Source organism: Vulpes vulpes, chromosome 10 (genome assembly GCF_048418805.1).
Source record: "Vulpes vulpes isolate BD-2025 chromosome 10, VulVul3, whole genome shotgun sequence".
Classification (NCBI taxonomy): Eukaryota; Metazoa; Chordata; class Mammalia; order Carnivora; family Canidae; genus Vulpes; species Vulpes vulpes.
In genome coordinates, this window is record NC_132789.1 from 92,026,598 (window position 1) to 92,053,257 (window position 26,660).

General features: G+C 34.3%; 1 protein-coding gene across 2 annotated transcripts in view; it reads left to right on the forward strand.

The window, feature by feature from the left end:
• Positions 1 to 26,660, forward strand: part of GLRB (glycine receptor beta) — a 94,976-nt gene that overhangs the window by 34,112 nt on the left and 34,204 nt on the right. For both annotated transcript variants that reach the window (XM_072724916.1, XM_026008057.2), the window contains exons 3-6: positions 3,966 to 4,072; positions 5,751 to 5,818; positions 24,914 to 25,143; positions 25,247 to 25,329. In XM_072724916.1, coding sequence (XP_072581017.1) covers positions 3,966 to 4,072; positions 5,751 to 5,818; positions 24,914 to 25,143; positions 25,247 to 25,329 — 488 coding nt within the window. The remainder of the gene's footprint in view (positions 1 to 3,965; positions 4,073 to 5,750; positions 5,819 to 24,913; positions 25,144 to 25,246; positions 25,330 to 26,660) is intronic.

A 26,660-nucleotide genomic window follows, 5' to 3' on the forward strand; every position in this document is an offset into this window, starting at 1 on the left:
AGTTATAGAAAGAGCAAATTTAGATTTTCCAGGACTAATAATTTTTAAAACTAGTAAGACTAATTAATAGAAACTCAGAATGTATATAATTACACACACCCACACACACACACACATATATCTATATATACACACATTTATATAATATATATATCCTAAAGCACTATATGGATGGACGGTGATAAAATAGGTAATATTTCACTTCCATCATGGGAAGTTTGTGGTGAAATGGTAACTAGGAATCCAGATTACCAGATTTCATTATTAACTCTACCACCTTAGGATACTCTCTTCATCTTGCTGTCTTAGTTTCTGTGTGTACCATGTACTCTGTTGCTCCGTTAACTCACCTACTGCATACTCTTCTACCAATCAGGATTTTTCTCTTTCTCTCCACTGAAGAACAGCTCTCTGGGTGGTTAATAGCCTCTCCTATTTTATCAAGGGAGTGTTTGTGATAATCAAATGAAAGAATGTAATGGACATGATAGTTGATTCCTCAATATCCATTTCACTCTGGACTACTGATCTGAGCCATCATGATTTCTTTTCTTTTTTCTCCTTGCCAGTGATGGCCATTTTTTTTTTTTTTTTCTCCTCGGGTGAGTAATGGCCAATGCTGGGAAGCTTCTGTAAAAAACAAAAGAACAACAAAAATAATCGTTATTCTAAGAGGACACCTCAGGAAGAAATAAATGCTCTTCACCTGGATGTGATGTGTGGCACCACTCCTGCTTTAGTGCCCACAGACATCCTGAGGTTGAAGTCAACTTAGAAGAGCTGAGCAGATAGAGGGTGCCTGGGTGGCTCAGTGGGTTGAACATTTGACTCTTGATTTCACCTCAGGCCTTAGTCTCAGGGTTGTGAGATAGAGCCCCAAGTTGGGCTCAGTACTGGGCGTGGAGCCTGCTTAGGATTGCTCTCCCTGTGTACCCCCCCACCCCCTGCTCTCTCTCTTTCTCTCTCTAAAATAAATAAATAAATAAATCTTTAAAAAAAAAAAGTAGAACTGGAGATGGAATGTATTTGAGATAGTGTGTTTTTCATGCTATACAACTAGTATATGAAATCACAAAAATATAGAAGCCATGATTCCCACAAAAATCATGCTGTCAGGCAGCCTGGGTGGCTCAGCGGTTTAGCACCACCTTCAGCCCAGCGCCTGATCCTGGAGTCCTGGGATTGAGTCCCACATCAGGCACCTTGCATGGAGCGTGCTTCTCCCTCTGCCTGTGTCTCTGCCTCTCTCTCAAGAATAAATAAATAAATAAATAAAATCTTAAAAAAAATCATGCTGTCTGCATTCAGTCTAGTTGGTAATCTATACACAGATATGAAAAAAGCTATAATACAATTGCCAAACAGTATATTTATGTTTGTCTTCACTAGAACACAATGAGAACAGAATGAGGCAGGATTTTAGGAAGGCAATCTTAAGGGACAGCCTGGGTTTAGATTAATACAATAGTGGAAGTTACAATATTCCAGGAAGGGGGATTTATTCTGAACCAGTAAATGGAAGAAGGACAAAATTTGGTAGTGAGGTGCAAGGACTAGAAAGTCAGTTTGACTGACACAATTTACAGTCATAGGAGAGGAAAGATTTTTTTCCCTACTATCCTCGATAGCTAGGCCTATGAAACAAATGACAACAGGCATATTAACAGGAGAAAAATATACAAATTATTAATTTTTAATATCACATTCACAAGGGCATCAGAGAAAAAAAAAAGTGAATATCCAAAGAGTAGTGAGATTTAAGAGCTTATATTGTGACTTAATAGAGAAAGGGGAGGAGCATGTGTGCCTCTTAAGGGAGGGTATGGGATTTTTAGGAAAGATGAGTGGGCCCTTAGAAGAATAGATGGGAGGTATGATAGTTTGTGACAAAGTTTGTTTGGGTGTCCTCTCCTGTGATCAGAGTCCATCTTCTTCAGTTGATAAAACTAACAGGAAGGAGGGTGATTTATGACATTTTCTTTTGGAGGATCTGTCCATAGGCAGATAGGAGTTCAGAAAAAGCCTCTCCCACATTTGCTCTTTTTCAAGTGGCTTTTTTTTTTAAAGGTTTTATTTATTTAATCGAGAGAGAGAGAGAGAGAGAGAGAGAGAGAGAAACAAGAGACAGAGGCAGAGACATAGGCAGAGGGAGAAGCAGGCTCCATGCAGGGAGCCTGACATGGGACTCGATCCTGGGTCTCCAGGATCACGCCCTGGGCTACAGGCGGCGCTAAACCGCTGAGCCATGCGGGCTGCCCTCAAGTGGCTTTAACTCAAAATAATCCATGTGCCAAAGAGATATCTTCCACAGCTGGAAGAAAAAGATCAGGCTGGAAAGTTCTCTACCACCAAAATTAGGGTTAATTGTTTTTATGTTGTCTGATTATTTCATTGCTTAGAAGGAATGTACTGTAAAGAATTTTACATCAAGAGACACAATAATGCAGTCCTTAATTGATCCAGTACAAGTGTATTTTGTAATCAATCAATTCTATTTTCCTCTGCTGAATGAGAAATCCTGTAGATGGGTTTGAACACTAATTTGCATCCTAATATCCAATTTTCCCACATACTCTCATTCTCTTTAGAGTTTTCAATCTTTTGAAAAGAGATGACAATTGGCTCTAGGGAGGTTACAATTTCACCTGAAATGAAATGGAAAATCTTATTACCAGTCCCCAAGTCCCTGTAGCTGTGATAAGGCCATGAGAAGCAATTTTTAAAAATCCATATAATCTCCTGCATCTTTAGGAGGTTTAACTGATTATCGTGTTTTCCTTTAATATTTTGGACTCTGATATCTACTTGAAAAGATTGTATCAGTTTACAGTATTTTTTTATTTTTATAAATTCCTTTATATCGGTAGCATCTCACCTCCAGTGGTCATATCTTATCAGCAGATTGTATGATAATTAACTCAGAACAGAGTTGCCTGATAGGGCTGAGCTTTCAAAACAAAGCAATTACTTCTAAGTTTGCTTTATATAAATTAATACCGCTTTTGAAATTGACATTTTCAGCATATCAATACAGAATAAAATAGTGCTGGATACTCCAAGTAATTTTAAACTTCCTTGTGATTGTCATGGATTTTGTGTGTGTGTGTGTGTGTGTGTGTGTGTGTGTGTGTGTTAGGACAATAATTATATAAGACTTTATGAGTGGTAAACTGAAACAAACAGTAAACAATAAAACATTTTTCACTGGATTCCAAGGAGGTGTGTTTTTTGCTTGTGCTTTTAAGTTCTTTCAAACGGTACCAATTTGGTCAAAATTCATTCTTTGAGGTTAATCAAAATAGAAAAATATGGCATATGTAGAAAAGAAAGAGATAGTTGTATCTTGTAGCTCTGTATTTTCCTTGTTTAATTGATCTGGTAATAGAGAAACTTCTTTTACCACACCCCCTTCTCCCCAACATATTGAACTCAATGAGGACATTCATTGGTTATTTCTTGGGCAAAACCACTTTATAAATGTTAGCATGATAGTTTAATCAATTGTTAGACTGTCTCTCTGACCATATCCTCTTATAGTATTCACATACTCCTTCATTTAGGCAGAGGTTAATATACATTATTAAAAACCTATTTTTTGCAGGTTTTTTTTCCCTCTTATCTCATTGCACTCTCTTTGTGCTTTTTTACATTTTGATTGCAGATTGCTTCTGAACAAGTAAGATGTCTGCTCAATTTTATTTAAAAGAAAGTAACAGAGTATTTAGGACATTGTTTCATGAATTTGGAAAATTAAGTGATAAAATATTTTTTTCATTTTTTATGACAACTATCTTTTGGGCATCTGACAATGTCTACTATTTTGATTTACTTCTGTTTGGAAAAGCCATGCTATAGTTGTGAATTTGTCGCAAAAAGCATCTTTTCTCCATGGAAAATTACCCATTTCTAATGCTGGCTATTTCTAAATGCTTACCAGACCTTTGTTTTGTTTTCTTCTCTTACAGCCAGCAGTCAGCAGAGGACCTTGCCCGAGTACCTGCCAACTCCACTAGCAATATCTTGAATAGGCTATTGGTCAGTTATGATCCCAGGATAAGACCAAATTTTAAAGGTTTGTTCTTACTCCCCCCCCCATCTTCAATCTTTGCAGTTTAAAAAATTATGTGTATAAAATTGTTTAGTTGTGATATTCAAAACAATAAGGTGTCAAGTTGGTGAGTTACTGTCCTGTGATGTGCTTAGATTTAGAGCAATTTAGTGACAAAGATATTCAAAGACAAGCCAAATATTAGTTTTAATAGTTTCATATGGTTCCCAGTTAAAAGTACAAAAATAGGTATATTATGAATTAGATTAACCTCTGTCACAGGTTTGCTAAGCACTTAGTATTTCTAACCTTAGTGATTTAAATTTCAAGCTCTGGACACAGATCTGGCTTTCATTCACAGACGACAAAGTTATATTTGTAGAATAGCCATGTACTCATTAGGGATAGACAATAATAGTTCTGATATGTGTTTATTCTTTTAAAATTTTTGTTAGCATATCACATTGATAAAAATTTTCCTCTACTCTTTTGCTGAAAAAGGTGGCCATATGGTTTTTAAAATCATGTTAACTTTGTGAATAAAAGCAACTGTGTTTTCTACAACATAGATTGTTTCTCCTCCAACAGAATATTACTATTTATCACACCTTTCAAGAACCAAAACCATACTTGCAATAAAAGTCACAAGAAGATTATATAGTTGTGCAAATTTTCTTTCTTTCTTTTCTTTTTTTCTTTTTTGTCCTCTTAATGAGTTAGGAAAAGCTACATGAAAAAATCTCTAGAAAACTGTAATCCTTATTGCTGGCTGAAGATAGGTATTAATGTAGATCAGAAACAGTATAAGGTTTGATATTTTTTTCTTTTTTCTTTACAGAAAAAAAAAATGTCTGCAGCTGTTTCTAGTCAACTGAAGTTATACAACTATGTTGTAAAAACAGGGTTTTTTGTTCATTACCAGAACCTATTCAGTTACTTTCAACAACAGCCATGGTCTGGGTTGTCACATGTCTACCATATATTGATTCACCACCTGTTTTTCATCAGTCAGTGGTTATGTGGCTAAAAGGCTAAATTCACATTTTCCCTTTGTTAGCCTAACCAGCAGCCCCACAACGAATAAAAAAAGAAAAAAAAAGCAAGCAAGAAAGAAATTTGCAACATTATACCTTAATTCTCACTCCATGAACTTTCAAATTATTTTCCAACAGGTCAGGCAAAAATCTTTATAATGGTTCTGTTATGTCTGGTTAACTTTGCATATTCATAAATTAAAAATCAAAATATAGTCATTGTAAGTAAAATATATTGAATACTGCTTTACTACTTAAAGATTAGAAATGATTATAAAAATGCAAAACTTAAAACACATAAACTTTTAAAGAATATTGTACATTTTCTTAAGGTAAATGCCTTATTAGTTCAATTTAAGATTTCTTTAAAGGTAAGCATATTTACTCAGAGTCTCAACAATTTAAGAGATAAATATTTCTGAATAAATAACATGAGGAAATACAACTTAACTCATTTTTTATTTTTATTATGATCCCTTATTTAGAAAAATAAATTAATAGCAACTGTGGGCAGGGAATGCTGAGACAATAGTTTTAAAGTTTTATATCCTATGTGGATTGGAAAAAGTATAAAATCAAGTTTATAAACCATAAAAATATGAAAATTCTGACCAAGTTTTTCATAGCTATTAAATCTATTCTTAATTTTTTTTTTTTTAAATTTGTAGGCATTCCTGTTGATGTAGTAGTCAACATTTTTATCAACAGTTTTGGATCCATTCAGGAGACAACAATGGTAAGATTACAGGCAGTTTTATAGTTTTATTTATCAAAATTTTAACTAGAGAATAGTGAAAGTAATAGTGAAACTGAAAAATAAGGAATAACTCTAAGGTGGATGCCTGGGTGGCTCAGAGGTTGAGCATCTGCCTTCAGCTTAGGGTGTGATCCCAGGGTCCTGGGAATAAGCCCATATCAAGCTCCTCACAGGGAGCTTGCTTTTCCCCCTGCTTATGTCTTTGCCTCTCTCTCTATGTCTCTCATGAATAAATAAATAAAATCTTTAAAAGAAAAAAAGGAGTAACTCTAAGGAAATATGCATACTTTCTTCTAATATGAAATATCCAACTTCCAAGGTGTGTTACATTAGTGATTTCAGTGTCTATATAATTTTGCAATTCAAATGTAGCCTTAATGCCAACTGAAACTTATAGACTTGAAAGAATTAATATACTCACTCTGAACAACTGATTGGATAACATTTGGGAAAAGTATGTATGCAATGAATATTCTGGAGTAATGTTTATTTCCTAGTATACTTAAATGTATGAACATTAAAACACATTTACGTGTTCATGGTTTATTTTTCTCCTAGTTTCCTGTGGAGAAATTCTGTATTTCCTCTTTTATGTTAATATTGTGATGTTTGGATTGAGAACCATAAAAAGCAAAAAGGAAAATTAAGTTTTATAAGATATGGCAACAGAGCTCCCTAAAAAAAATTATGTAACAAGGGGGAAGGTCAAGGAAAGGCAAAATGAGAAGTGTGAGAAGATATGACAGGCAGGCTCCTGTCTTGAACAGAAAAGGGGTTGGAAGGAGTGGCTGCTATCTGTGATGAGTTGGACTGCTGGGACAAAGGCTTCTATAAAGTAGTAATTTTATTATTAGGTTACTAATTAGTACATTAGCAGATTTTTTGAATGATGTGTGATGTAATTACCCCTCAGCTTCTTAAAAGACATTCAATAAAATCTACTTGCTGTTTGATGTTTTAGAATATTAGATTTTGTGCCCTTTTTGAAAGACTACATGCTGAAATGATACTTCAAGTGGGAGAAAGAAGACCCAAGTTTTTTGTGGTTTTTTTTTGAGATACTTATATTTTATTAATAATATACATTATGGGGGGCACCTGGGTGGCTCAGTGGTTGAGCTTCTGCCTTTGGCTTAGGTTGTGGTTCTGGGGTCCTGGGATCAGGTCCCACATTGGGCTCCTTGGAGGGAGCCTGCTTCTCCCTCTGCCTGTGTCTCTGCTTCTCTCTGTATGTCTCTCATGAATAATTAAAATCTTTAAAAACATAATATACCTTTGGATTGAAAGCCTAGTAATGGATAGGGCACAGTATAATGTTTCAGGGAATATCTCAGGCTAGAGAAAGAATAACTTAAAATATTTATTCCTTTATTCCTCATGGAAGCATAATGTGTTATAAAAGCACCCAAATATTGCATTTAATTTATGACACCTGTTTTTGTATCTAATTGCCATGAGAATGTTATTTTTTGTAGAAGCATATAGTAGCCCTTGAATAATTGATTTTCTTAGTGTGTAAATTTTTTTAGGGAATTATTCAAAAGAAGATTTTAGAGTCAAATTCATTTACTTCCAGTGACTTTTTAGTTCACCTAAATGACAGCAACATATAGATCACCAGAAGACAGATCTGGAGTAAGAAACAGACTACCATATAGCACTCAGAAGACAAGTGTAGCACTTGTGAACTGAAAATGTGGTTAGTCTATCTAAGCACTTCACTTTGCAGTTAGAGATGTCATTTTCTGAAGGTGAAACTTTAAGGGAGTCTGTTTCATCTCTGTACTCTTCTGTGTGACCTCTTTAGTCTTTTATGTCATCATTACACTACTCCTATATCGTCCCTGAAAGATGTTCTGGCCTTTTAGAAACGTTCCTACTCTATCCTGCATTTGGGGACAGCTAATGCAAGGATATTTTTTCTCATTTGCATAAAGGCTAACCCATGTGTCCCAGCTCAGTAGGTATCATTAATATATCTCTTCTTTAGTAATCATTGAATGCCTTCCAAATGTCAGACACCTAAGCTTCCCCAGGTCGCATCAGTAGTTACTTGATTCTATCAGGTTAAAAACACCGGGAAGATGCTGGAAAAGGCAGAGGAACGTTCTAACAGATTATTTGAGGGTGATAATGAAATATTGCATATTTATAACATAGTCTCATATTGTCCTCCCGCAGGGATTCATCATTGCAGCTAGCCCAGAGTACTTACTGCTGGGACCAGATTCAACTGATTCTCATCATAGAGTCTTTGTCCCAGCTATTTATCCTTGATTTCCATCTCTTATCTTCTAATCAGAGCCTTTTATGGCTGCTCTGACTCACTTTGTGCCTTCTTTTCAATCCAGGTCTTTCATCTCTATCACTTGTTACTTAAATCTGATAGCTTCTTTACTGTAATTAAACTATCTTTGTGTGTTTTTCTCTTATTCCCTAATGGACTGTAAATCTTTTAAAATCAGGAATAGTGTATCCCACTTCTTCATTTTCCAAAAAGTACAGCAGATGAAAGGTGCTCCATAAATGATAAACATATAAATAAATAATTTCTGTGTTAGCTAATATTGATCGAATAAATGAAAAACAAATTCTCCCATTTGCCTAGCACAAACTGAGTCAAAGTAGCCATAATACAATTGACAGGGGAAATTTAAATATGGACTCATGTTGATCATTTATTTGGTTAAATAACAGACTAAATAATGTTATTATTGTAGAGTGTTAATTTTGGAAATTTTAGAGACCTTTATCCAGAGGAGCCAAATTATTTATGTTTGCTATTTCTTTTTCTGAAATAATCTGGATGAAAATCAATCTGCCTTTCACTTTATGTTGTGTGAATAGCCTAAAGTTTCATTCATCAAATAGACTTAAATATTTTACTTTATTGTAATTATCATTTTTTGCTTTCAACAATGTTTATTTTGTACATTGCCATAAAACAGTTTCCTAGACATGTCTTTTGAGTCTATTATATTTTATAGATTTTCTCAGTATTTTCAAAAAACAGTCCCTCATACTTGTTCTTTCCTAATTAAGAAAGTCACAAGCTGTTATCGGTATATAAGATAACATTAAGATGTCATCTAAGGAAAAAAAAAAAGACCTAAGAAAAAAATTTGTTCTTTATTCCCTGATATGAACACTGATCAATAATAATGATGATGGACTCAGTAGAGTAATTTAAAGGGTATACATGTATGGAGAAGATGAAAGAATATTTCCTTTTTTTTCCCTTCCAATCACCCACAGTGGGGTTACTTTATTATTTTTTTTTAGCTTTATTGAAGTATAATTGACAAAATTGTAAGAAATTTAAAATGTACATGATGATTTGGTATGTGTCTGCATTGTGAAAGGATTCCCCTCATCAAGTTAATAAACACATCATCACCTCACATCTTAATCTTATTTTTAAAAAAATTTGGTGAGAACAATTTAAGTTCTACTCTCTTAGCAAATTTCAGGTATACAGTGTTATCAACTGTAGTCACCATGTTATACATTAGATCCTGACTTTATTCGGACCTTATTCATCTTAAACTGAAAGTTTGTACTTTTCTACCAACTTCTCCCTGTTTCCCACACCCCCAAACCCCTGACAACCAGTTTTCTACTGCTTCTCTGCCCTCCAGGCTCATTCATGCTGTTGCAAATGACAGGATTTCCCTCTTTTAAGAGTGAGTGATATTCCATTATATAGATATAGATGATGTAGATATAGATATAGATAGATACACACACACAAACACACCACATTTTCTTGATCCATTTATCCATTGATGGACATAGGTTTATTCTATTCTTTGACTATTGGAATAATGTTGCAAGGAACATGGAAACACAGATATCTGCACGATTGTGGTTTTGTTTCTTTTGGATATATACCCAGAAGTGCGATTACTGAATCATATGGTTGTTCTATTCTTAATTTCTTGAGGAAACTCCATACTCTTTTCCATAGTGGTTATACCAGTTTGTGTTCCCATCAGCAGTATACAATGATTCCTTTACTCCACATCCTTGTTGGTAATTGTTCTCTCTCTCTCTCTCTCTCTCTCTCTCTCTGCTAATAACCAGAGAACATATTTCTTAAAAACAAGCAAACAAAAAAGTCCCCCAAAACAAGGGATTGGGAAAACAGAGTATTAGATTTGCCTAAATACAGGATATACATTCATGGAAACAATATGGTGGACAGTGTGTAAGTTGCAATATTAGGCATGTGCTTGAATGTGTTATGTACCTGATGTGCTATATACCCTGAAAAGAGTGAATAAATGACAAAAATAAAGCAAAAATATTTTGCCTCACATAGTAGCTTTCAGGGATGATGACTCTTGGGTTGTCATGCATTTTCAAATTCATTTAGTATTTCATGGTAAAATCTCATTCTAGGGAATCCCTGGATGGCTCAGCAGTTTAGCGCCTGCCTTTGGCTCAGGGTGTGATTCTGGAGTCCCGGGATTGAGTCCTACGTCAGGCTCCCAGCATGGAGCCTGCTTCTCCATCCTCCTGTGTCTCTGCCTCTCTCTCTCTCTCTATGTCTGTCATAAATAAATAAATAAATCTTTAAAAATAAAAATCTCATTCTAAAGAAAATACTAAAGAAAAGAAACCATTTATAAGTTTGTTAGTAGCACCACTGTTATAGTTGTGGTTTTGTTTGTTAATATCCCCCTAGATATTACCCCTACAAAGATCTGCTGAAATAAAGGAAATCCTAAAATCTGGGAAGCTTTAATATTGCCCCAAGCTTTTCTCTACCATTCAAACCTTTCTACGTCAACTGGCAGTTGCTTATTCCAGAAAGCATAATGCAGGAAGCAGAGCTCGGAGTGACTGTGACATCAGTAGCTGCAAGTCAGGTGGCAGACAGATGTAGGGCACCTTCTGAAAGCAGAGGGCAGCCCATTCCTTTTTCCCAGCAGATAAAGTTGATTATCAAAGAAGCAATCAAGGTTATAGGCATTCACATTTTTGTTAGGAAGTTTTAACCAATTCCATTTGGAAACCATTTCTTCACGCTTATTTGTTTTTTAATTCAGATGCTAACTATTGGTGACTAAACAAAAAGTAATGTCACATTTATTCAGAAGCCATAATTGTGTAGTGAGGGAGAAATTATAGCCATATTAATATTCCTTAAGATCTTCCACACTTCCATGGTTATATGCCCCTTCAGTTTGCTTTATGATCTCATTTTATAGCTTTATAATTCCTATTCCTCATTTCTGTGTGTTTTTTGCATTCACTACCTTACACTTTTGTAAGGTATCCTTATAAATACTGTAGGTGATATTTATTGACATTAATTGTAACATCACCAAAATTGTAAAATAAACGCAGTCGTCCTAATTTGAAGTTCTAATTTTATCAGCTCATATGCTACTGTCTGTGGCAACTGGAACAAGAGTATTCAGAACAGTGAGAAGAATGGTTTTTTAGAGGCGAGGTGGCATCTGTGCTATGGTTATGTTTATAATATTTGTTGACTTTTCCATTCAGTTCTACCTTTGGCCTAAATCACTGGGATTTTCGTAATTGAAAATGTGAACTATTGCAATTGTGGGGAAAAACTGGGTAGTATGGCTTATTATAATAATCTGTACAGACACTTCATCTCATCAGAAATACCTAAGGGCTCTTTCATGGAAATACATATCCAATCCATATTCTTTCTTGGTTTAGGCTTGCTTCATAATTATATTGAATTATTATTGCACTATAATTCATGATCCTGTCAGACTTTCTATGCCTTTCTGCTGCATAACTTGCTATTTGTCTTAATAGACTTCAAATTCTTTTGAGCAATCCAGTGTGCCTATCAGGAAAAAAGAAGTCACATTTGGGATCTGCTAAAAGAGTTGAGTTCTAGTTTTTGGTAATTATTCATCTTTGTTGTTTTAAAAACAATTTTATGTGTTTCTCTTTATATAACTTACATTTTCTTCCTTAAAACTTGTCTTAGCTTACTATTCCTTTTATCTTGTTGCTTTTATTATTAGCTTTCCAGCATTACTTCATTGTAGAATAATACTAGACATTTGTCCCATTTTTTTTTCTATTTTACATCTTAGATACACAAACCTTCCAAAGGTTTTTATATTTATTTTTTTTCATATGATCTATCTTCAAGTTTGCACCCTGTGGGAGGCTAAATAATGTTCCTCCAAAATGTCCATGTACCTAATCTCAGAACCTGTGGGTATGCCTTTTTATCCGATAAAAGAAACTGTGTCTGTGATTAAAGTAAGGATATTGAGCTGGGGAAATTATTCCAGTTATCCAAATGGGTCCACTATAATTAGAAGGGTCCTTACAAAGCAGGAGGCAGGAGGATCAGAGTCAGTAGTGGTAGATGTGATGAAGACAGTATGAAAGTGCAGTGACACAAGGAAGCGATGTATCAATCAAGGAATGTAAGGTGGCTTCGAGAAGCTGAAAAAGCAAGGAAATGGAATCTCTCTTCAGATCTTCCAGAAAGAGTCAGTCCTGCAGATACTGTGACTTTAGTCCCATGAAACTAATTTTGATATTCTGAACTCCAGAACTATGAGACAATAATTTACGATCTTTTGGTAATTTTGTTACTACAGCAATGGGAAACTCCGACATATGCTGATGAACACTTGTTAATGCATTTTTTTTCTCCCAAATTCTGTTGGAGGATTATCTGATTACATAGAATTTCATCCCAAATGCTACTGGAGGGTTATCTGATTTTGCATATAACTTATTCCATATATGGAAATGGCAAAATAATCCATGGTTTCAAATTCAGTGATTACTAAAAACTCTCACTTGTTAATCAGAAGGACATAATTTTAAAGAGAATGTGTTAGAAGCTGCTAAAAATATATTTCTTTCTCTTTTTTTGTCAAAGTTACTTTTTTAGTGTCTGCCTTAAAATGGAGAATAGTGTAATTTGTCATGGATACTTTCCTCTTCCCTTTTTCTCTCCTACCTGTATTATTTAGAAGTATTGGTGATTAAACATCATAAGAGTATTATATTAGGCAATAAAGAAGGATGAGAAATGTTCAAGTTTAATTTTCTTCTTCCAGTGATTTATCATTGTTATCAGTTGATATAGGAGAAAATAAATTAATGATATGAATAATACTAGGCAAATATCCTAACCTGTCAAAATTTGACAGTAATATGTATTAAATAGAAGTATGTTGTGTACTTTCTAAATATGCAGCCCAGCAGACTGCTAGTCTTAAGTAGTTTATAGTTAGTGAGCACCACTGTACCACCTAGCAGGCACTACTAATATACATGGAATATTGGAATAGGTCTAGAAAAATTTAAATATTCATAAAGTGTTATTACACAATAAACTAATTTTTTGACAATATGACATGTTGGAAAAAATTGCTAAAATGTAACCTAAAAAATTTTAGTGGAATTTTGTTAACTTGCAATTCTTACATGAAATATCTAACTTCACTAATGACTAAATTTAAATCCTCTTCAAACCAGGCTTGTTACAGCTCTGTTGACAGAACTTTATTTATAATGTTGCCAGATGCTATGAGAGCTGATACCCTTTATTTCCTTGAATGCTAATTTTTTTATTATAATGTAAAGACTACAAATGAGTTAAAGATTGCTATGTGAGAGCCAGGTAAAAATTATAACTAACCAGAATAGCTATCCTAACAATAATACAAAGTATAAACATTTCTTAATTATTAAATTATCAATAATGCAACTTAACCACTTTTCATGTCTTGTGAAATGTTTTATTGCCTTGAAGAAATAGTTGAATTTGGGTGTTAATTGGGACTGAAAATTTTGGAGAACATCCATTTTCCAGATAATGACTAATAGTGTGCTCTTTGGAATGAACAATGAGTAGTATTTGTCACCAAATTCTTTAAAAACAATTAAGTAATTTCCCACTGATAAAAGAAGTCTGTTTCTGATGGGAATTTGTTCATTGCAAAATAAATGATAAAGCTATAATTATTGTGATTGAATAATTGAAAATGAAAATAAATAGGTTTCAAAGATATTTCTTTTAATATAGAACATTTGAAATACCAATAACTAGCAATTATTTAGAAATGCTCATAAAACATTAACCAAAGCAACTAATGAGCTTTTGTCTTTTAATGAATGTTAAACTCAAACTATTAATTTAAACTGTAAAATTTTAAAACATTCTTAAGAGATTATAAACTAACTACAATTCAAATTGAATCATAATAATATGTAGCTACACAGCTAACAGAAAAGTATCTATGAAGCACTTTTATAATGAAATAATAAGATATAATGACCAAGACTGATATAATGAAATAAGAATTTCCAGTTTTTCAGTGATGCTCATTGTAATACAACTTCGGAGTTCTACTAAAAACTAAAGTTAAGAAAAGGATTACTGTAGAGACTTGAAGCTTAAGTGGTGTGTTGAGCCCACAATGGAGCAGATGAAAGCAAGAAGAATAATTCAGCAGATGCTCAGAAGCGTGTTTTAGCACGGTGTCAAGATTGGTGTCCTTGAAGTAGATTATTATTAAGAATAATTGCTGGTTGGGGCACCTGGGTGGCTCAGTAGGTTAAGCGTCTGCCTTCGGCTCAGGTCATGATCCCCGGGGTCCTGGGATCTAGCACGATGTTGGGCTCCCTGCTCAGTGGGGAATCTGCTTCTCCCTTAGCCCTCCCCACTTCCTGGGGCTCATGCTCTCTCTTTCTCAAATAATTATATAAAATCTTTAAAACAAACAAACAAAAAGAATAGTTGGTTGACAGCACAGTGCAGAACAAACTGAATGACTTACACTATAGGGAGAATTTTTTTGTGTGGCAAAAAAAATCTTCATCTGTGTTATCAACATTATAAAAGGTTAACAGCAGAATGAAGGATATATCCTAATAAGGCAGTGTGCTTGTTTAGCCCTTCATATGGCCGGGTGCTGTTCTATACTTGACATACTCTCTCGTTTAATCTTTATAAAAACCCTATATTTGTTGGCATATTATCTCCATATTATACATAGGAGATTTTTGTCCTCTGTTCACTTCTTACTCCTCCATGATCTTGCTTTTAATATGCCACTCTACCAAAAATTCATTTGCTAAAATTTTCCGTGGCTTCCTCGTTGGCTGCAAGTATTCAATGTGATTATACTTGACCCCTATATGACACCAGCTGCTATTTACCTTCTCAAAGCTTTGGCCAATTTGATTTGGTGAAATCACATTCTCAGGCTTTTTTTTCCTCAGTCTTCTAGCCTGCCCTTTGAATGCCTGTCCTTCCCAGGGTTATTATTTTTTTTTTTTGCCTTTAATTCCTGCTCTAATACTTTTGGCCAAACTCTCCACTAGTCATCATCTTCTTCTTTTTGTTTTGGTTTTGGTTCTGTTTTCAAGATTCATTTATGTCATATGTGTATCAGAGCTTCATTCCTTTTTATGGGCAAATAATATTCCTTAGTGTGTATATGTATAGGGGCATACCTTGTTTTATTGTGCTTTGTAGATACTATTGTTTTTTACAAATTGAAGATTTGTGGCAACCTGCAATGAGCAAATCTTTTGGTGCCATTTTTCCAACGGCATGTGCTTGCTTGCTGTCTCTGTCATATTTGGTAATTCATAGAATATTTCAAATTTTATTATTAACATTATATTTTTTATGATGATCTATGAGCTCTGACATTAGTCTCATAATAGTTTTGGGGCAGCAGGAACCATGCTCATATAAGGTGGCAAACTTAACTGATAAATGTTGTATGTGTTCTGACTAACCAGCCATTTTATGTCTCCTTGTCCTTGGCCCCCTTCCCTGAGATACACAATACTGAAATTAGGACAATTAATAACCATATAATGGCTTCTAACTGTTTAAGTAAAAGGAAGAATCACATACTTCTCACTTCAAATGAAAAGCTAGAAATTATTAAGCTTAGTGAGGAAGGCATGTCAAAAGCCAAGCTAGGCCAAAAGCTAGTCTCTTGCACCATTTAGCCATGTTGTGGATGAAAGGAGAAGTTCTTGAAGAAAATTAAGAATGCTACTCCAGTAAATACATGACTGCTAGGAAAGCAAAGCAGCCTTATTGGGTCAAACCAGCCTCAACATTCCCTTAAGCCAAAGCCTAATCCAGAGCAAGGCTCTAACTCTCTTCAATTCTGTGAAGGCTGAGGAAGGTGAGGAAGCTGAAGAAGAAAATATAAAGCTGACAAAGGTTGGTTCACGAGGTTGAAGGAAAGAATCTGTCTCCATAACATCAAAGTGCAAGGTGAAGTAGCAAGCGCTGGTTAAAGAAGTTGCGGCAAGTTATCCTGAAGATCCAGCTAAAATAATTTATGAAGGTTGCTACATTAAACAACAGATTTTCAATGCACACAAAACAGCTTTCTATTGGAAAAAGATGTCATCTAGGACCTTTATAGCCAGAGAGAAGAAATCCATGCCTGGTTTCAAAGCTTCAAAAGACAGACTGACTCTCTTACCGGGAGCTAATGCAGCTGGTGACTTTATGTTGAAGCCAGTGTTCATCTACTATTCTGAAAACCCTCGGGCCCTTAAGAATTGTGCTAAATCCACTCTGGTACAGAGAAATAATTCATGAAAAGAAGAATCTGAAGGTGTGGCAAGCTTCACTGTTGTCTTCTTGTAAGACATTGCCACAGCCTTGACCTTCAGCAGCCACCACCCCGGTCAGTCAGCAGCCATCAATATTGAGGCCAGATACCATCCACCAGCAAAAAGATATTATGACTCACTGAAAGATCAGGTGATGATTAGTATTTTTTAATAATGAAATATGCTTAAACTAAGGTATGTACATTCTTCAGACATAGTGCTATCACATTCTTAATAGACTATAGTACAGTGTAAATATAATTTCTACATGCACTAGAAAACCAAACAATTCGCGTTATTTGCTTTTTTGCAATATTCACTTTATTGCAGTGGTCTTAGAACTGAACCCACAATATCTCCAAGGCATGCCCTTGTACCCCATTTCTTTTATCCTTTCATCTCTTGATGGACACTTGGGCTGTTTCCACCTTTTGACTATGGTGAATAACACGGCAATGAACATGGATGTGCAAGAGTCTCTGCTTTCAGTTCTTTTATACCTAGGAGTGAATTGTGAGATAATATGGTATTTCTGTTAACTTTTTGAGGACAAAGTATAATTATTTAAAAGTTTAAAAAGTACACACAGAGAGGAAGTGAGGACATGTTAGTGATTTATTTAACTCATTACTGAGGGATCCAGCGGGATAGTAAAGATGCTTCAGTGAAAAATTCAGGAGCCTGAAGTGAAAGAATGAATGCTGAAATTAGATTGCTAAATTAGATACAGGCTTGTTAATGCCTCACAGGGCAATAAAGGCATAATCTTTGGAGATATCTTTTCTACCTGACATAGAATATTTGCATCCGTACCACGAAAAAAATCATTTGCAATTTATGAATCTTCTGTACATTATCTGCTTTTAGTTATTTCTAACTAATAGAAAATGGCAAGTCAGACAAAGTTCCCCTTTCCTCGAGAATCGTACAGCCCTTAGGTGGGCTTGTTATACAGTGTTTCAGCATGATATTGAAGGGGCAGGTGATCATCTTTTTTCCTTATTTCCAAATTTTGATTATTCTTACCTTTGTGTTTATTACCTTTCATTTGTTTATACTTTGTTTTGCAGTCATTTTTCCCCCATAACTTCTTCTTCATATATATCCTTCTTGGGATTTATTACTTTGGTGAAATTTGTTTATTTTCCTTTAGATTTTGATGCATATTGCCAAGTAACCCTCCAGGAAAGTTTATAAATTTATTTTGCTACTGGTGGTGTATGAATGTGTCAGGTATCCATGCCTCACTGGTGATAAATATGATTACTAATCATCATTTCCAATTCTATGGGCAAAGGGGGGAAAATAGAATCTTGTTTTTTTCTTGTTTTTCTTTTCTAGTGAGTCAGAATGTATCTTCATGTTTATTGGTTCTTCACAGCAAACTTTGCTATAGAGTTTTTCATGAGATTTGTTGCTTAAAAGAAACTTGCAATATCAGTTTTTGAGAGAACTATCAGATTGTTTCATACAAACCATGTTCATACTTTTAATGTTAAATATCATTCTACCTTTTATGAAAACAACCTATTTTACGAATCTGTTCTTCCGTAGTGGATTTTAGATTATTACTAAGGGAGTTTTGTTTGTTCTTTTGTTTTTTGACTATTACATAGATGTATAGAATAGACATCTTTGAAATGTATTTATGTACCAAGTACATTCATTTACTTTTAAATGTAGACTTTCTTTTTTAGAGCAGTTTTAGCTTCACAGCAAAATCAGAAAATAGAGAGTTTTCATATCCTGTGCCTCCCTCTGCCCACAGCTTCCCCAGCTATTGGAGGCTGCACCAAAAGGATATATCTGCTGCAATCAATGAACCTGCAATAATACACCATCACCTAAATTCTGTAGATTACACTAGGGTTTGCTCTTTGTGTTGTTGATTTCATGGGTTTTGACAAATTTTGGAACATATGTATCTGCCATTATAATTTCATACAGAAGAATTCCACTACCCTAAAAATCCTCTATGTTCTACATACGCGTTCATCTCTCCCTCTCCTATAACCCCTAGCAACCACTGATTAATTGATCGATTAATTTATTTTCTGTATCCAGGTTTTGCCTTTTCCAGAATGTCATATAGTTGGAATCATGCAGCATATAGTCTTTTCAGATTGGCTTCTTTTACTTACTGGCATGTATTTAAGGTTCCTGCATGGTTTTTTATGGCTTGATAGCTCATTTCTTTTTTTCTTGCTGAATAATATTTTGTTGTCTGGTTTATCTGTTCACTTACTGAAGGACATCATGATGGCTTCCAAGTTTTGGCAATTATGAATAAAGCTGCTTTAAACATAGATGGGCAGGTTTTTGTGTGGGTGTGAGTTTTCAGCCCCTTTGGGTGTAAATATCAAGGAATGTGGTATAGTAAAAATGTATTTAGTTTTGTAAGAAACTTCCAAACTGTCTTCCAAAGTAGATGTGCCATTTTCATTCCCACCATTGGCAGTTGAGAATTCCTATTGCTCCACATCCTCATTTGCATTTGATGTTGTCAGTGTGCTGGGTTTGGCCCTTTCTCACAGTAGTGTACTGACATCCCATTAATTTACGTCTCCCTAGTGACCTGTAAAGTGGAACATCTTCACATAGGCTTATTTGCTATCAGTATATGTTCATTGGTAAGGTATCTGTTAAGATCTTTGGCCCATTTTTTAATGGGGTTGTTTTTTTATTGTTACATTTTAAGAGTTCTTTGTATATTTCTTCTTGGTCTTGACTTTAACTGATAATCTTTCCCCTGACTACTCCAAAACCTCTGGCTCTTGCTCTGGCCTCCTACTACTGATGATCTTGATTATTTCTCCCATTTTATGTCTCTTAGTATTTAGTGGTTCTTTTGTATTGCTAATAAAACACTTCAGAAACAGTGACTTTTGCCTCCTACTCTAGTCCTGCCCTTCCCTCACATCACCATCTGTCAGAATTTTGCCCGCCCTCAGAGAACCTCCACTGACTCACTGTCTGCAGCCTTCCCTGGCCACTGTCTGAAGTGATCATTTACTCTCCCAGCAAGTACTGTCACCCCTAGAATCCTTACCAGTTATTCCCTTACTTGTTTAATTATTACTTCCTGATAAAATTTTTATCCCTCTCAGACTGGTAGCTCAGACCTTTGAACATAGAAAATCCTTAGTGAATTACTGTTTACTGAATGAACAAATGAAGGAAGAAATGAATGGTTAGCCTAGCACAGTAAAACAGATGGTTAACTGAGATTATTTTGTAATCATTGAATTTAGTCTGTAACATAATAACTAGAGAATATTTTATTTTGTTAGTCCATAAAACAAGCTCACCAGTGTTAGTTGGTGTATCTTAAGTGAAATCTGAATAATATTAGATCAATCAGATATTAATAATTAATATTAATAATCAGAAATCACTTTGCCTTCTAGTACTGCATTGTATTCATCTGTATATAGCCAGTGTATATAGCCATAGTCTTTGTATCTGGTACACAAAAAAATACTTTTTAAATGCTTTTCAAGATAAATAGAATTAAAAAAAGAATTAATAGAATTAAGGTTAGTTCTGATGTTCAGTAACCAATTGAAACTTATAGGTGGCATCTTTATAACAGTAGAAAAAGAATGCTGTCAATAGTAATTGTTAGCCCTTTCAAACTGGTGCTAATAATATAATGATAATAATGTTAATGATACATATAACAAATTAGTTCACATTTGAGTACTCTCTTTATTCCAGGTTTCATGCGTTAGGTACAGCCTTTCATTTGATTCTTGTGAATGATTGAAGATTCATCTTATTGATGAATTTAAAGGTCAGAGGGGTTAATTGACTTACCTTAGAGAACATAATAGGACATAATTCAGACCCAATTTGTCTAATTGCCCCATCTTCAGGTCTCAGTGTAGGTGTCAATTCTCTTGGTTACTTTTAACTTATCCTGAGACTGGATGCCCCATTGCAATCTATTTTCATTTTTCATAGTCTTTTTCAAATTTTTTTATATTTGACTGGTTGTCAATATAACCACAATTATTTATTCAAAGTCTGGGAGCACTCACAGTTATATCCTTAGTACCCAGAACATGGAAGGGAATATGTGGTGTATGATATATTCTGTAGCTAGATTCTCAAGGATGTTTAATGGAAAGGAAACTAATTTATATAGCAGGTACTATATTAATCTTTTATGCTAAGTATTTTATTGAATTATCACATTAGGAATTAATATTCCTGTTTTTTTATTTTAAGAAACTGGGCTCAGAGAGTTAAGAAACTTGCTCAGGGTAAGAGCTGTAAGATTCAGAGTTGAAACTTGAGTCAGGAACTTTATAGTTCCAAACCCATGTTGATTCCATTATAGTAGACTTTATAATTTGATTAATACAACTGCAAAAATTATTTATGATGATATACAGAATAAGAAAGGGGTGGCATTAAAGCATTCTTACATCATTTGTAATTTTGTAATTTTTCCCACAGATAGGTTTTGCTTGGTCAAAGCCTTTGATACTATGTGGAGAGCTTTTTTGGGCATTAATCAACTTTTGGCTGCTCAAGTGCTTTGAACTTAGTAACTGATATAAGGATATCAATGATATAAAGATATTCTTAGATTGATGGAAACATTGATTAGACTTCAAGAAGGACTTAGAAGAATGAACTTCACACGGAGAAACACTATCCAAATTGCTATATAAATTTTAAAAGAGGGGCGCCTGGGTGGCTCAGCAGTTGAGCATCTGCCTTTGGCTCAGGTCATGATCTCAGGGTCCTGGGATCGAGTTCCGCATTGGGCTCCCTGCATGGAGCCTGCTTCTCCCTCTGCCTGTGTCTCTGCCTCTCTCTCTCTCTCTCTGTCTCTCTCTCATAAATAAATAAATAAATAAATAAATAAATAAATAAATAATCTTACAAATAATTTTTAAAGAAAAATAATTTTGCTATATAACTTTAGATGAATTTCCCACACCATTCTGGAGATTGAATGGTGGAACACAGAATAGAGCTCCCAAAAGAATGTGTGTGTGTGTGGAGATTTTAGGTAGAATTCAATATTAATGCAGGGTAATTTCCGAAGTTCTATCCCAAACATTATAAGGTGGCTTCTTTTTAATTATGAAAAGTATGCTGAGGTTAAGTCTTAGCTTTGCTTTACTTCCTGTCAGGTATTTTGAGTGTTATTATAAACTATCAGTATAATGTCATTGGAGATTAATTACTAAGATGCCAACTGGCATACATTCCAAAATGTAATTGTTTCAATCTAGATAAGGAATACCAATAGGTCTTATTATCTGTATCTCTAAACATACATCTAACATTCTATTAAAATAAGAAAACCTAGCGTTACATGCAAATGAAATGTCTTGATTCTAAAAGCCACATTGACACAGCTTCCTGGAAGTGGCCTCCAAACCATGCTGACAGACTCTCAAGTATATGACAATCCCTCAACTGTTACTTTACTTTTTCATCTGTCTCTATTTCTGGCAAGGATTTGAAGTATGTCATAATAACCAAAAAATGCAAAGAAATAATTGAAATAGGACTAAATATGCAAGAACCCTGCAATGAATGATAGTCATACGATGATATAAGAGACAGATTATTAACTCAATTGGCTATAGAATTTAGCCTTCAGTCTCCCAGCTGCCAGGCAAAAAGAAAAACACGATGCGATACTTTAGTCTTGCTTTCCTGCCATAGGAAGCATATAAGAGAATCAGGAGAGTATTTTTAGTATGAACTCTAAGGAATAGATTTAGTTTTGCAAAGCTTTTAGGCTACATATGCCTAGCATATACTAAATGCCTATATAATGATATTATAGTAATATATCTATAAACAAATGAAAAATTAAATTAAAGAAGAATTTATCTTGCAGTATTTTCATCTAGTGGTCATTGGCCAAAATAAGGAGTCACAGCTTTAATAACATGTTTATAAAAGATACATAGGCAATTTCGTCTGGTTAGGTTAAGGACCTGTATTTTATCATGACATCATGAGTGCAGGTTTTAAATATGGTAGTTTAAAGATGTACCTTTTGGTGATTTACCTTTTCATAAGACACAGTACACAGAGAAGCTAATAAAATATTTTTAGTGTATGTAATTTTAGAATACCGATAATTTTAGCAGATCATTTCAAGGATGCTTTTTAGCAAAGGATTTGAAGTTGGATACTGTTAAGTGCTCAAAGTAATGTCAAGTGTATGTCAACCATGTGCTTTAGCTAAGGTGGCATAATTGGTATTTTATCAGAAAATAATTAAACCTAGTGGCACCTCGGTGGCTCAGTGGGTTAAGTGCCCAAGGCTTGATTCAAGTTCAGGGCATGATCTCAGGGTCATGGGATCTCAGGATGGAGCCCCGCATTGGGCTTTGCTCTCAGCGGGGAGTCAGCTGAAGATTCTCTCTTCCTCTCCCTGCACTCCTCTGCTTAGGCATGCTCTCTCTTTCTCAAGTAAATAACTCCTTTAAAAAAATAATAATAATTGAACCTATTATGTATTCTTTTAAAGGAAGGGCCTACATGTTTACCTGGAATGGATAAAAATTTGCATCTGGAAGCAACATGAGGTCTTCTGGAAGCCTCACTATGTGATGTGGATGAGCCTTTGTCTTGAATGTGCTTGAGTTAGTTATCACAATAACTGTCAGATGTGAAGCAATTAAGTCCCATTATGAATTTTCAGTTAGATCTTTGTTTTGACAAACAGTTCATATAGTTGTATAATGCAGCTCTTTATTTTCCAGAGTTCTGGGCCTCCTTTATTCCCTCCTTAAGGGGATAAGATTAGAAAAATGTTATCTTTTTTTTTTTTTTTAAATCAGTGGTGTAGATATGTCCAATGTCAGTTTATATAATCCTTAATATATTTGACTTCGGTGCTCCAGTACCATCTGCCCATGATTTTTTTAAAGATTTTATTTATTTATTCATGAGAGACACAGAGAGAGAGGCAGAGACATAAGCAAAGGGAAGAGAAGCAGGCTCCATGCAGGAGCCGAAGCAGGACTCAATCCTGGGACTCCAGGATCACGTCCTGAGCTGAAGGCAGACAGTCAACTGCTGAGCCACCCATGATTTTTAAAATTCAATCAATGTGTATTATATATGGTGAAGTTTTCATAAACTCTAAGTTTAGAGTAGCTATGAGATATAGGTAGTTTAAATCTTATTTCTCTGTCTGTACTTCAGTATACCTTACCTCTCTACAATTATTATACGGAGTCTGAAAATCATATGAGAAAGTAAATTGTCCAAGCTCTTTTAATTAGACAATTACTGATCCTTGATTATGCTTTATTTTATGTTATACATATATAAAGCATGTGCATTTATGTTTTATAGATCTGTTTGTTCTTATTTCTTACTAAAAGATGATCTGTAACCTGTTCCTACTTACTTATTTGCGTTTTGATTTGAAGTTTATGATTTAATTCATTTTGATCCTGCGGAAAAGTTATCAATAGTCGGTACTTTGTGAATTTTGAATGATTAAGAACAAGGAAGCTGAAGCCCAAAACAATGTTTGCCTTGAACACTTTTATGCATGTTCTGAGTATAGAATATAAAATTAAAATATAAAGACCAGAGCATGATGCTCATGCTAAATTTGTATATCCTAACATCCTGATTTGTGCCAGAACCCCATTTCACTTGCAGATATAAAATGTGTTAAGCTATTAAACATGTTTCTAGGTTCACATATTCTTAAAAATCTATGTCTTGACATAATTCAATTTTTACAAAGCTTTAAAATGAAAATTTTTGGGGATAGACGAAAAATTGAAGTAAAATAGCCATCTATTTAGTAGATTTCAAAATATTTTTCTACTATAGTTAAATAAACCTAACACAAATTTTGATGTCTCATTTGACCAACTCAAATTCTCACTACAATCATGTACATGTATGCGAAGTCAAGGATTGTTTTGCTTTTTCCCTCTTACATATATACATATGTGTTATATATATATATACATTATATAATGTATATGTTTGATACATATGTACATATCATTTTTATAGTTTGCTATTTAGTAAGGCAAGTAGAAATATATATTTTCCATTGGTTTCTTAAATATTTTTAATTAAAGTTTATTCTACTTTTTTGAGGAATGATAATGACAATATTTAACAGTCTCACGTTTTTACAATAACATCACTTAACCAACTGGCATAATTGGCATTTGTATAAAGGTGAAGCAATTATTAGTAAAGCAATATTTGGTGAAGCAATTGTTGGTGCTAGTAAGTGCTATGGAAATTTCTGTAGAGAGTGACTAAATAGACACAAGGGTCTTTTTATACTGCCCATGGAGCTCTTTATATTTAGTGACCAAGACGTTTTGATACTGGTTGATATCAGAAGACTAAAATTTTTGTACTGCTTATCACTGAAACTCTTTTTATTCTGGTGCTGAATATATTCTTTCAAGTAGCAGTAAACATGCACAGGCACGCAATTTTTTTTTTCAGGACTATAGAGTTAACATCTTCTTGAGACAGAAATGGAATGATCCCAGGCTGAAGCTCCCTAGTGATTTTCGGGGCTCAGATGCATTGACGGTGGATCCCACAATGTACAAATGTCTATGGAAACCGGACTTATTTTTTGCAAATGAAAAAAGTGCCAATTTTCATGATGTGACCCAGGAAAATATCCTTCTCTTTATTTTTCGTGATGGAGATGTTCTTGTCAGCATGAGGTACTTTTTAATATTTTTGTACACATATATGTATATATTTTAAGTCAGTATATCACAGAGAAACAGATTAAGCGGCTTCTAAGACCTCTGTTTCTTCTTTCAGGTTATCTATTACTCTTTCGTGCCCTTTGGACTTGACCTTGTTTCCCATGGATACACAACGTTGCAAGATGCAGCTGGAAAGCTGTATGTAAATAAGACCCTAAGTTGACTAGCAATAAAACTGCTTAAAATCTCTAGGCAGAACATTCTACTAATATCTTAGATAACAATGGTAAAACTAATGCTTTTGGTTACAAATAGTCATTAGAGCAATTTATTTAGGAACATGATAGTTATTCTTTTACTGTAATAGTTACTAAGGTAAACATTTACTTTCAGCTTGTGTAGGTATACTCTTCTAACTTCTCCAAATTGCCATCTTCATTTGAGTTGGTAATAGAAGTCAGGTAAGGGAGAGAACAATATCTTAATACCTCTTCTGCTGTTAAAGCCACATGTTCAGAACAGAAAATATGAAAACATTGAAAAACAGCCCCTAAATCCTAGCAAGTAGCCATTTTCTGTGGATGTCTAAAAATATATTTTTTGCAGAGTTAGAATCTTTGTGTTTCATATATTTTTCAGTTTATGAAAGATATACCGTATTAAGGTATGAGGTATATTAATTGAAATGATCATTAAAATGGTTTATCTTTAATTGATAAATATATCAATGACTTTGTTGTGATGCTTCTCTTCTGAAAATAAAGGTAGGACATAAAACTTGTAAAACTAACACTAATATAAGGAATCCTTAGCCTGAATACCTATAGACTATGACCTGTTTCAGCAAAAAAGTGAAAAATAGTAGCCTTGTCAAATATATATACTTGCTAGGTAACAGGTTATCTGTCGTTTTTTTAAAGAGAAAAATGTACTGAAGCTGGAGGCTAAATTTGAGCAATCTCTACTGCTAAGTATAAAATGAGATTTTGCAGATGTTTATGTGTATATATGTATATTTTTGTGCATGTGTTGTATGTATTTATTGCCGTGTGTCAATATGTATTTGTGTAAAAAATTTCAACTGAGTGTTTATATTCAAATCTATTGCCAGATGCCCTGGAGTATTGCTTTGAAAAATCCATGTACTTTAGAGTTGAATAGTAGGCCACTACATGCTATAAAACCCTATCGGATCCCTGCATTGTAGCCATATTACCTAAACCCAAAACGTGTGCTTCCGCATTTAGTATTAATATCCACTTGAGGGACTGTTTTACTGCTCTCCTGTGGCAGTGCACCTCCTTTAGAGAATTTTGTAGTTTTTTCTTCAAAAATAAAAGTGATTTCATGCTTAAGTTGCTTTTTTATTTTTTATTTTCTTAATTTCCAGGTAGCATATTGTATACTTGTGAGTGAATATACTCTGAATATATTCTGAAAGCTAGTATGATTTATTTATTATTTTTTTTGATGACAGTTCAGAAATCTGACAGCAAAATGTGCTACTATATGTGACGGGGTGAAATTGT